Raw genomic sequence first — 12,992 nt, forward strand, 5'->3', positions numbered from 1 at the left:
TGCTGACTCTCACTTTTTCAAAGGTACTCCAAATACTATATCTGGATGAGGAACAAAAGTCTTAAGCATTTTCAACTACTGTGCAAAACTGAGTCTTTCTTGTTTGATACCAGATACTGTTTGTTCTGCTTGCTAGGGTGTCTTTTCTTTATTTGTGAACACTTACACATTTTTCTGTAGGATCAGGTTAAGGTCAGTGTGTAAATAACACATAATGAATGGAAGCTTTTAAGCTTTTGCTAGTAATCAGCAGATTAGAAAACTGGAAGCTTAAAAAATGACTGCCCCTAGTGGACATCACACTGTCTTGGTGTATGTCATTAGTTTGGCAGGATAAAGTTGAAATGTTCAAATCTTTTTCTGTACTAGCAGATTATTTTAATCTCAAGTTATTCAATTTTTGAATATTTCTCATGTGCCTAAGACCTGTAGTTGAAGTATGTTTGTATATGGTAGAGAATGCTGTCTCCAATACCCATGGGATATTTTTTGAATGTTTAATTCTGAAAAATTTATTTCATAGGCTATCTGTGGAAGGTCTTGATCAAGTTAGGTTACTTAGAGCATTTCATTTTGTATATAAGAAATCTTAAGTCCTCAGCTCCGGTTGCTTGGAAGTGTCAGATCACTATACTGTCTCACTACTGACTCAACTGTGAAGCTCAGAGTTAATTTTTTTCTTTATTATGGCAAAATCACTTATTACCATAAAACTGCTTGAAGTCTAGTCAATTTTGAGGCTTTTTGCCGCCACAGACTTGTAAGTATGCCAGTGTATACTTAATGGTACTATTCTTAGTTTTTATGATTAGTGTTTCAAATGTCTGCTTCAGTCCTCAGTTTTACAATCCCTAGGGCACCACTTTATACATCAAAATTCTGTGAACTTTTTTTAGGTGTGAGTAGTGACACCTAGTGTTTGCTGTTTGCGACATGATATTGCTGTGTTTGAGATCATCTAGTTTACAAGTTCATGATACTAAGTAAAAAAGGAGAAAACAATATTTTCTTTCCTTTTACATCAAGGGTTTTCTTTATTCTTTGCCTACAGGTTTGCTTTTTAGAGCAGATACATCTTTTTAGAAGACTGTAATTCATATACTTCTTGCCAACATGGTATTACCTTGATTTTGGCGAGCTGACTTTCATTAACTCTTGCCGATTCTAGGTGGTTTTAATTTTAATACTAAATTTCTTGGCACCAGGAACAACTAAACGAGTCTGTTTAATGAACCTGTTATCACTGAAGCAAGTTATAAACTGTCATGCAAAGAGAAGGAGCCTCCTTAATATGTTACATGGTCATGGTCATCTTTCCAGTGTAGAATTTGATGTGTACTCAGGTGTTAGGTGCCTGCTTAAAAATGCAACTGTGTTAAATAAGAATTGATACAATTCTTATTATTCTTATTGATACAAATAAACTGCAAATTCAAGTTCTGTTCTTTCAGAAAACATTTCTCTTAAAAGGTTATGAAGTTAGTTTGAGCTGTTGACCAAAGGCACAAGTGGAATGGTACTTGTGTATTGACTTTAAAGTTAAATAACCCTTTCATGGGTTTATCCTATTTCTTTTAACAAGTCAGATTTGTGCCTTATGAACCTTTAGGGAAATGCTTGTTTTGAAGGATTAGATTCTGGGTGTAATTAGGTAGATGCATGTCAAACATCAGCAATGGGAAGAGAAGCTAAATAATGCACTGTGTTTAATCTTTAGTAAATTGTTAGTTGAAGTGTTGTTCAAATATAACTTTGTTTTTCTAACTAGGAAAGTGTTTTGAAAAACAGAAGAAAGGGAGCGGATATATGAGCCGATGTACTGAAAGAATTTTATTCCATCTTCTTCCAAAAGTTTTGTGATATCTACCTTTGATGCATTATTGAATTTCAGTTTATTTTAGGAGTGGATTTCTCCATTCAGCATTTAAAAAAAAATTATTGTAATCCTCAGTAGGTTTTAATGCCTGTAGTAGTTTAAACCTCAATTCTAATGTTTCTTTTAAATAAAATGGTTTTTGAACTTCTGTTTTTTAGGGTGGTTATGGAGAGACTTGTGAAGTCTTAATACAATACCATCCTCGACTTTTCCAGACAATAATTCAAATGACACAGAATGAAGATCTACGGGAAAACATGGTAATACAGTATTATGTGTTTTATAGTTAACCATCTGTCTGTATCATGGAGATCTGATTGCTTAATATGAGTGTCCTGATAAGAAGACACTACAAGCAGTTGACTGTCAGTGCCACAGTAGTTGACCACTATGTACTTCTCTTTTTCCCGTGGAAAATGTACAGTCTTCACATGGTTTTAAACATAAGAATTTGGTATTAAATGTGGGATCCATTTTATTTTAGTGTTCTAACTGCGTATTTGGCAAAGTGATCTAGGCAGTGTAAGAGCTGAAAGAACAGACTTGCTACAAGCTTCAATACAAAGGGGTTGGTAGAGCATTCTATATATACAATTACTTTGTGTAATGGGGCCTGTTTTCCTTCATTTAGTGGTTATCTGCAGATATCAATTCTAGGATGTGTCTTGAGGCTTGAATCATCTAGAATGAGCTTGAACATCTGGAGTATGAGCGCTTATCTGTATGAAGTTGCCTTCTACAATCAGAGTATAAAAGATTGCAGCTGCAATTTCATTTGGTTATTATTGCTGTAGATGAAACTATTCTGTTCCTTTTCAGTGGTTCTTCTATACTTTATTACTTTTATTATTGTGGGGTAGTGCAATGTAAAGCAAGGAAAAAGCAAGGAGAAGAATTTTCTTGATTGTGTAGGGGGAAGGAAAGGGTTCTTTTTTCCCCTTCCAAATCTAGCTAGCTGTGGATTTTTAATATATTTGAAGTTATTTTCAAGCAAACAATCTTACAGACTGTAAATTTAAAAAAAAGATTTAGTAAAGTACTGGCTGTCACTTCACTGAACTTGGTGTGCTATATCTTTGAAGTTTTTATTGCTTGTAATCCCATTACTTTCCATTACAAGACTGAGGATTTGTAAGTCTATATAGAAACAGTGTTTAAATTTCTGAGGCAGGGTTGAGTTTACAAAGTAAAACAACAGAGATGAGAATTCTCAAAGTGTGTGGTGGAAGCGTGGGGAGATGATTTAGATGATTTAAAATAAAAGAGAAGGTGAAAACTAAAACCATGGAACAAAAAAGACATCCTACAGAAAGGTAAATGGCAAAGCATGTTATCATATATTGTAGAAGTGAAGACAGTAAGCAAGAAAAATGAATGTTTCATATATGAGTAATGGTGGACGTGTGTGCAAAACCAAGATCTGAATGAGAGGGTATGTGAAATATATTAGATAGCACACAGTATATTTATGCATCATTGCCAAAATGGAAGCATATTTTAAGTGTGGTTTTCTATGGTCAAGTCTGAGCTGTTCTGACCAAAGTTTTGTATAATGACCAGTTCATACACTCTGAAAGTGATGACATGAAGAGGCTGGATGTATGTTAGAAGTCAGGACTCATATTTTAAATGTTCTTGACAAACTGGAAAAATTATCAACAGACTGCAGGGAGAAGGATATTCCCGTAGCCATTTGTAGCTAGAGGTTCATCTGAACCTTGAGAAAAACTTTCACATGGTCAAGGACAGTGAAGTATTAGAAGAGATCAGTTGGTGAAGCAGCTGGGCTTCCAGGGTAGAAGACTTCTGAAACCCAGGCGGGCAAATTGGGTAAGCCGGTTTGGTTTGTAGATACAAGTGCCTTGGGGCAAAGTGTTGGACTGGATGACTTGTGTGAGATTCCTTTTCACTCCACCTTTCTGCAGGAGAAGGTGAGAAGAATTACTGAACTTTCTGAAAATGCAAGAAGGGAGTACATGAGGATACAATAGGAATGCATGAGGAGCAATGCCACTGAGGAGTTAGTTTATCTACAAAAAAAAAAAATGTCTAGGCTAGAGAAGTATTGAACAAAGGACTTTGAGACAGGGCATTTGCAACATCTAGTCTTTGTGAGCCAAGTGATGGTACTGGCAAGAAAAAGGAGAATTTTGAGAAAAGTGCAATCATAACAATTATTGATTAGCATGGTATGTATGACTTCTTGTCCAAGGAAGGACATTCAGTATCTTGAGCAAAAATGAACCTTGAATCCTACAGTTTGCTCTCACTACCTTCATTTACACTGTGTCATAAACTGAGGAGTGAACTGGGGAGACAGGTAAATTATGAATTATGAAACTCAATATGCTTTTTTGAAAGTTGAAAGTGTATCCCACTAATTTTTCAAATGAAAATAAGTTGTTCTTATGAATTAATAGTACATGCTTAAGCATTCAGTGTTCATAGCATTCTATATTATATACCCTGTAGTACCTACACTGACACTAGAATGTGTACCTTTTAGTAATCTTTAAATTATAATGAAACGTTAACTGAGGTTAGATTAGACATTGGACAGTATAGATGTACATTGAAGTTGCTAGATATTAATGCTTGGGTGATAACATTCTAAATTAAATATTGATCTGATGCTCCATGACACTATGCAATTTCTTTTCTTTTAATGTATTAGTTGCGTCAAGTTCTGGAACACTTGTCTCAGCAGAGCGAAAGCCAGTATCTTAAAATCCTAACAAGTCTTGCTGAAGTTGCAACAACAAATGGTCACAAACTGCTTAGGTAAGTGTGAGAGGATCATAACTAGCTTGATAAGCTACCTGGTAGTTAGTGCCACTTAGTATTAATAATCTAAACTATCTGATGCTGGACACATGCTGGAGTAGATGGATCTCAAATCTGATTCTGTTTGACAATGTCTGTTTAGATCACTGTCTTCATGAGGACTTCAGGAGAGAAAGCTGTTGTCCTTGTATAGCTTCTGGTGTCTGGAAGCTTGAGTTGCAGAGAAGTGTATTTTTTGTTTTGTTAGTTTGACTATGTCAGTTCTAGGAAGGGAAGCTTTTTAGGCACCTATGAATCATTCCTTCTCCCCTCCCTTTTTTCTTCTCTTCCACATCTTTACTTTTCTACACACTTTCTTAGTATGTTTGAAGAGTTTTGTTACTTCAGACACTTGTCTCATGTTTGCTGGCTCTGTTTGCCTTCCATGGCTGCTAATATATATGAGGCAAAAATTTCATCTACCATTGTGCTGTCTCAGCAGTGCAAGAAACGGTTACTTGGGGAAGCACATAAAACAGGCAAGCGTATTATTCTAGTATGCTTTCCCAGTTTTTGTGGCACCTGTTTGAGGGAGTTCACGCCAAACACCTCATCTGTTACCTGTTGGAACACCAGTAACATTTTACTGTTTTCAAATGCTAGTAGGATTTGCTCTAACCTTTGTGCTTTACTAGAAGCTAAGAAAATCTTTGCTGAAAGAGGTCAAGAGCCTGAAAGCAGGTGTGAAAGTTACTTACTAACATGCTCTGGATGGTTTTTTGGAAAATAGTGGTTTAAGAGTGTTCTGTAACATATGTCTTTCAGCATATGTTGTAGAGGAGTAAGACTTTGAATGCTTCTTTTCAGCTGAGGCCCAGGTGCGAGGAGCCCATCAGTTAGATGGAGACTATACAATACATTCTTAGTTCTAGGTGCTCTTATGGTTTTTCTTTCCCATCAGTCATGCTAAATTTGGATGGAGCTTGTAGATAGCAGGTGAGAACTCCTAGACAATGCTAGGAAATTAATAATACCATTAATCAGATTCTTGTTCTGATGGGTGTTTGCCTCTGAATGAGCATAAGAGACTTAAAACCCTCAAATGTTTGGGGTTAAAGTTCATGGACATATTAATGACATCTTGTTGCTGCAAAGGTAACTTTTTGAACTGTAGCTGTTGTTGGGCTTCAGGGTGTAAAGAGCTTAACCTGTAACATTCCTTTTGTCTCCAGATGTCATTAGAGCCAATAGATCTCCTAGAAGTAAACTGTGATAAAGTGTAAAACCTTTCTGCAGGAAAGGGTTTCAAACTTGCTTTGTATGGGGACATTATCAGAGGTCATGGTAGCTGGATTGGATCATATGAGGCAGTATTTGTTTCTATTTCGTTATCTTCAGAGATAAACTGATTGTGTGTTTATATTTGATTTATTACTGTTATTGCTACTCTGTATTGAGCAATGATCCCTCAGTATGGCTGTAGAAATCGTATCTGTGTGCCCCTACTGTCTCTGAATTTGAGCCAGTATGTAGTCCTGTATTGCTGCATGTGGACTGACTAGCAGAGGCTGAAGACAAGTTGGAAGCTTTGAACTGGGATGGATGAGCAGGCATTTCCAGAGATGCCTGTACTTCAGTACACAGGGTGTCCTGTGGACTGTTACTGGCCCACTTCCCTTTGGTACTTTGTAATATGTCACAAGAATTATTTTCTTTTCCTATTACAAGATGCAGTTTCACAAAAACTGTGTCTCTGCCCTCTCCAATTCTGTTCTGTCAGAGGCTTCAATCTCTACTTCAACTAGGTATTTCTTAGTTGCTTTATTATTAACAAGGATGAAGGTAGCACTTGGTGAATATACACCCTCTGATCTTGTGTCTCTTTCCTTTCTCTCTTCCTTCCAACAAATAGTATGTAAAATGTACTCTGTACATGAAAACTTCAAGTTATGATAGTCTTGCATGGCTGAACTAGTATCATCACTGTTAGTTTCCTAGGTGACAACCCACAGCCCATTGCTGTTGGGTGGGTTTGTTGCTTAGTTAAAAAGTGTCTAAAGTTGTTTTTCGTAATGCTTCTAGCAGGTAGCTAGGAATGCCACCAAGCTTCTACCTGAGGACTTGAATACTAGCAAGGAGCCTATTCAGTTAGTATTACCTCCATCGTGTATTTCCTCTTTTCAAGAAGTAATTGCAGTATGACATAATTTGGTCTTGCTGGTACAGTTTGGGCCTAGCTGAATGTTTACGAACGTGCTAATAAAAGCTTCATTTAACTATTAAAAGCACTTTAGGGTTTTCCTATATATGTGGGTCCTCTTCCTGGAGACAGGAGACTTAAACTGAAGTTTCACCAGGAAAACAATGCTGAGGGACGATAAACCTCAATCAAAATGTTATTTTTTCAATAGTTAAGTTAGTGTCTTGAGTTAGCTTCTTGTATTCCTAGATTCCTTTTGTACATAAGCAAGGATTTTACACATGCTAATCTGTGGCTGTGGCCAGAGCTTCTGGTAATATAATTACAGCCTGCTAGTCAAGGGATTTTCTTTACCTGGTTAAAAACTTAGCATTCCTACTGTTACACTACTTACTCTTTGTGTTACATTCTTATCTTGATTTATTGAAGACTTCACTGTTTAAAGTCTAGATTGTGACAAGAAAGTCATATTTGTATATCAGTTCTGTAAAATTCTTAGTATGTGGCTTTTTAAAATTAAGACCTCACTGGCAGCCATTAAAAAAATCATTAAGATTTAGTGCTGAAAACAAATAGGTCTTTTGCTTTTACCCGTGCCATAGGGAGAGTGAGGTCGTGGTAAAGGTACTGCGGTGTTACAACTAGCTGTGTTTCATATTTGTGAATTAACAGATTATTAATTACATCAGAGGTTTAAGGAAAGAAAACAGAGTTGAATTTGGTGGAGAATGTTCTGCTTGTGCAGGAGCTCATGAATATCTCAGATTCTACACTGTATTGGTACAGAGTTCAGTGTTGGCCAATTCAGTTAAGACATAAGTTTTAATGTATTTATTAGATAAATAACATAGTGGTGCTTTTGTGTAGTATTTATCCAGACAATGTTTCTCTTGAGCAGAAATAGTGGTGTTTGTACCATCCTGATCACTTGTCCAATTGAAATAGTTAATGGGCATTTAGGGTAATAGCTAGGTGAGGATGGGCTGTGGCAGCATATCTGATTAGTCAGTACGCTTTTACCATTGGATGTTGTCTTTTCTGGACTGAAAAACATTTTCATGTGGATATTTGTTTCATACGTTGAGATCCTTACTTTAGTAAGTTGACTTTCTTACTAGGGGTTCATAAGAAATGCACGTGTGTTAAACCAAATGAAGTATTTTGCAAGATCTGAAATTTGCTGTTCTTATTTCACTTCTAGTTAAACTTATGAGTACACATTAGTAAAATTATAGTGCTTATATTTGATTTTTGGGGCTGGTGCAGGAAATGAAAGTTAAAATTCACTAGGGTTTAAAGCTTAGGACTTTTTTCAGCATGTGTGTCAGACCCTACCATTAGATTGCTTACTCCTTAATATACTAAATTGTTTCATCTAGGAAAAGAAACTTAAATATTCCATTTTTTCCCCTCAGCTTGTCAAGTAATTATGAAGCTCAAATGAAGAGTCTCTTAAGGATCGTGAGGATATTTTGCCATGTCTTTCGCATTGGCCCATCCTCTCCCAGTAATGGAAATGACATGGGCTACAATGGAAATAAAACTCCAAGAAGTCAGGTGTTCAAGGTCAGAAAAGTATATGATGTTGTTAGGAAGATAGACGTTAAAGAGATGAATTTCACAAAGCATGCATTCATTAATCAGACATCTCATGAACAGGAAGTAAGTTTGGTCGATGTCCCTACTCCTTCTTAAGTTAAGCCTGCCTCTTTACTTTTCCTTAATTGTTTTTTTACCACTGGAATCATTTAACCACTGATGCACATCTCATTTTATGATTTCTGTTTATTTCTTATTTAATGTATTGTTTCTTAGATGTTAAAGCTTTAGTTACCCAGCTGATTTTGGTAAACAACTTTATTATGTTCTTTAGGAGTGTAGTAATCTCAAAATATGGTAATATTGATATAATAGATTGTATTAACGTAATTTCAGAATGATATTTGGAGATTCATTGGGAGTTCTGATCATTCAGTTTTATCCAGCTTCACAAGATAAATGGAAACTATTGAATTCTTTCTGTTCATTGTTTTCACTGTGGCCATGAAGTTTTTCCCCAAGTTATGTTTAGAAGCATACAATAATAAAATTCAAGAATGCTAGCTTATTACTACCCTCGCAAGGTTATTGAGTTATCGCTATTTTCAAACACTTGCTTTAGGTACTTGCCATTTAGGTGGTTAATTTCTGAAGGTTTTTTTACTTGTTGGTTGAGGAATCCCTCTGTAGAAAATCATAGTTTGCCTTTCTGTAAAGCAGTCCCAGTTTCCTGCATGCCACTCAATCTGCATTGGGTGACATACTATTCAGAGCACTTAAAAAGAACTGAAGGGTAGTCTTCCCCATATTCCTCCATACTGTTTCATGTCACAGTTCATATCACCCAAGTTAGATGCCAGTGATTACAGGAGAATTTTCCTTAACCTTCACATTTCTTCGAGTGGTGTGAAAATGATATTTTGAAAATACTGTATTTATTTGATGATATGTTTTCATCAGGTTACTTCTAATGACTTTTAAGACAGAGCTGTATTGATAAGCTCATGAAAGATGATACTCTTAATTCCAACTATATTTAGTAATGCAGCTCAGTTTTTGTTTAAACTACTTCTCTTGGAAAGAAGGAAAGCATTAGACTATTCAGAAAACAAGCACAAATGTTTTTCTGATAGCAAAATAGTTTTAATAAAATGATTTATATAATGTATATAAAATGTGCTTGAGTATGAAAATACTGTGTGCAAATGTAGTGCATTGTACAGTATGCAGTGTAATAATCACACAGAATGGTAGGGGTTGGAAGGAACCTCTGGAGATAATCTCATCCAACTAATAATTGTCCTTTAGAGTTGTACACTAAGATAGAGCTAGATTGGTACATTGTGAGTTTAACCAGATTTCTATTTTCAAAACACAAAGCCTTACCTTAATCACAAGAATAATTTTATTAAAGGCAGCATATTCTAAGAGTTTTAATTAAAATTGGTTTAAATATACCAGATTAAATAACAAGCAGATGTTAAATGTGCTTAATACAGGAGCTATCTGCAGGGAGATATTCCATTACCTTTCTGTGGTAGATATTCTGCTACCTTTTTTCTTCAAGGTTTTAGGAGTAGCTGACCTCATATCCTTGCATTTTGTGTTTCCTTATAGCCCAAAAAGGGGAAAAAACCCAAAGGTTTCATGCTTCTGAACTCCAGATAATTTCAAAACTCACTATAAAACAAGGAAAAACATACAATTGCAATTTGCAAAGGAAATTGTATTTCAGCAGAATCGCTTATCTGTGTGCCCAAACTGCTCTGTGTGCTGAAAGAATTGCTTCTCAGTTAGAATGGAGTTCAGTCTTGTGCAGTAGACTTACATTACCCAGCTGGCACAGTTGTCCCAGAAAATATCAGTAATTCTTAATTGTGTAAAGACAACATTTGTTTTTTAATAACTGAGCAAAATATATACTATTCTTGTATTAGCTAACAAAACAAAAATTTCAGGATTATTTTAAAATTATTGCTATTTTAAATTATTTTAGAAATGTTAAAACTGAGGCAGCCCTTCGTTAGGGCCACTGTTGTCTTTGTGATATTTTTAAGGTTGGTTTAAATTTCAAATTCAAAACCTGTGACGAAAACTTATTCTCATTTGGGAATGGGGCACACAGGTCTGGCAATGCTAAATTAATCTTCAGTTGTGGTTGGATTACCCTGTTCTTTACTGAATTTACAGTAACTGGGTAGTGGGAGATTAGACTTAGTGCTTAGTCAATTGGATGACTTCCCGTTCTTATTCCTGTCTTCCCTTTCCTCTTTCTTGAAAATATTAGAGGAAAGTAGCTTTAACTTGGAATTTGCTGCTGATCTTAAAATTTGTTTGTGTGAGGATATATGTTGCAGATAATTTAAATTTTGATACAGGTTTTATGGGGAAAAACAAGTCCCTCAGAATGCTAGTTCATGTCCCGTGTAAAGGCTTTGAGTACGTTCCAGAGCACAAGAAAGTGATACAGGTCACTATCCACTTACCATAGAATCATAGAGTTCTTCTGAATTCAGAACCTCTCTGAATTCTGTTTATTTGAGCAAAAGAAGACCTCTAGATGTTGTCTTTACTACGTAGGAAGCTAATCTGTTGCTCAATACTGTTTTCTTTCAAGAATGGACCTAGAAACATTTATCTGGGGAGGACTGAGTGTAGCAGTGGCAGGAGTTCTGTCGTGTGGTACCCTTCATCCCCCAAGGATGTGTGGAGGAGCATTATCAGGCCTTACTGCGTGGTATAAGGGATTGTTTCCTTCTGAATGCACTCCTGTTGGGTACAAACAGTTCTGTACCTGATGACCTTTAAAGATGTACTTCATAACTCCTTTTAAAAAGCTGGTGCAAAAATGTATTTTGTCTAGTTTAAGAAATGAAGAAAAACTTTCTTCTGACTTTTTTCTTAATGCTGTGTTAAAGTTTTCTGTATTAGGATATTGACTGAATGTATTTTGAAGAATTGTCACTGTAATTTAGCTTGGAAGGGATTGAAAATGTGCTCATATCTTCATCTGAGGCTACTGAGGAATGTTATTCCTTGACAAGAAAGTCACAGGGCCATCTTTCCTTTACTGAAGTTCTCGCTATGTAATTCATTACAGCCCTGGTCAATTCAAGCCTATCCAAATGCTTTAAAGTAGAAACACTAACTAGTTGAGACACACTCTTGTACTGATCTTGCAAGAAACAGAATAGTCATTGAATTTAGACACCCGATTTTGAAATAAGCTACTGCTAACTCAAATGAGATCTTACAGGTGAGAAACTTTATGAATAGTAATTTTGACCAGGTTTACATTAGTTATGTTTTCATGTATTGCTCTTCCCACTGCTGTTCAGTATGATCACATATTAGGGAAACTTGCTGCAAAATCTCCCTGTCTAGTTGAACAAAGTTCGGAAGCCTGTAAAATTTTCCCTCATTTCAGATATTATTTTCTAGAATTGAATTGACTTCTCTGCTGTGACACAGTTACATCATAAGTTAGTGATCTCCTGCTCCTGTGTCTTAAAAGACTGTGTATCTGTCACCTGGCAAAAGATTTTTCTCCAGCGTTGAAGTTTGAATGTGGGCTTAATTTCTAGTGTCTTGCTTTCAAGACGGGTAAAAAGAAAGGTGCTGCATAGCTGGAAAAAATGTTGCTAATGATTTGATTGAAGATGTCCATATTATGCTCAAAAAGGTCTGAGCATGGATGCTAACATAAAAAACTGACACCTGTGGATATGGAGGTGGTGGGCAACATTTAGAGGAGTGCTTTACATGCTGAAGTTAGACTAGAAAAAAAGGAGAAATGTTGAAGTTGCTATGCCTAATTACACTTTTGAATGAGTTTGTGATCAGAATCTGTGAAAGACTAGCTTTGGGAAACGAATCAGTTGCAAGAGTTCTGAAAGGCATGCTAAGCCTGTGGGAAATAAAAAGAAAACACAAGATATCAGCAGAAAAATGCTGTCTAGCAAGCTAAGTATTGAAAAGTTTAGGAGAAGAAAACTCCATTTTAGTATTCTAGTAAATAGCTACTTAGTTTTTGATGAGTGATGTTTTAATAACACAGCAGCATTTTAATTCTTCCATGTATTTAGTAAGTCCTACTTTCTATTAGAAAGTTTTTCTGTTATGTTTTTGTGCTGAAGGTCTGCCAGGTGGGTCTTGGAAAGAAGCTAACTCGATCATGTACGCAGAGATTATGTAGAAAATGGTACCTATGTTGGAGGAATTAACATCATCATTTAGAGAAATGTGTTGTCACTAGAAGTACAGGGATTGAGTGTCATACAGTATGGTGAGCAAAGCCTACCAGTCTTAGAGATCAGGCTGACTTTCCCCAGGTTTCATCTTGGGGGAAAAAATGGAAGCATTATGGTAAACTTCTTAATGGTAAATTTCAACAGAATTTTTTAATACACACCTTTTATGAGAAGTAATTCAATGTGTATTGAGTGTGTTGCCATTAGGTGTACTGACAGAGCTCCTGATAGTGTAGACTTCTGGTACGGTGTGCTGTGAATAGCTCTTAATCTTTAAAGGCAACTTTAGAAGATGAGAACATAATTTTCAGTATCTGCTAAGTCTTTGAATACTTTAAGTGGTGAAAAGTGTTGATGCAACAGT

General features: G+C 35.9%; 1 protein-coding gene across 5 annotated transcripts in view; it reads left to right on the top strand.

Moving 5' to 3' along the window:
* HACE1 (HECT domain and ankyrin repeat containing E3 ubiquitin protein ligase 1) overlaps positions 1-12,992 on the top strand; it is a 52,691-nt gene that overhangs the window by 13,946 nt on the left and 25,753 nt on the right. For 4 of the 5 annotated variants that reach the window (XM_064447549.1, XM_064447551.1, XM_064447552.1 and 1 more), the window contains 3 exons: positions 2,035-2,136; positions 4,551-4,657; positions 8,255-8,501. In XM_064447549.1, the coding sequence (XP_064303619.1) occupies positions 2,035-2,136; positions 4,551-4,657; positions 8,255-8,501 (456 nt within the window). The remainder of the gene's footprint in view (positions 1-2,034; positions 2,137-4,550; positions 4,658-8,254; positions 8,502-12,992) is intronic. The other variant, XM_064447553.1, reaches the window with a different exon arrangement.

This window comes from Phalacrocorax carbo, chromosome 3, assembly GCF_963921805.1.
Source record: "Phalacrocorax carbo chromosome 3, bPhaCar2.1, whole genome shotgun sequence".
Taxonomy (NCBI): domain Eukaryota; kingdom Metazoa; phylum Chordata; class Aves; order Suliformes; family Phalacrocoracidae; genus Phalacrocorax; species Phalacrocorax carbo.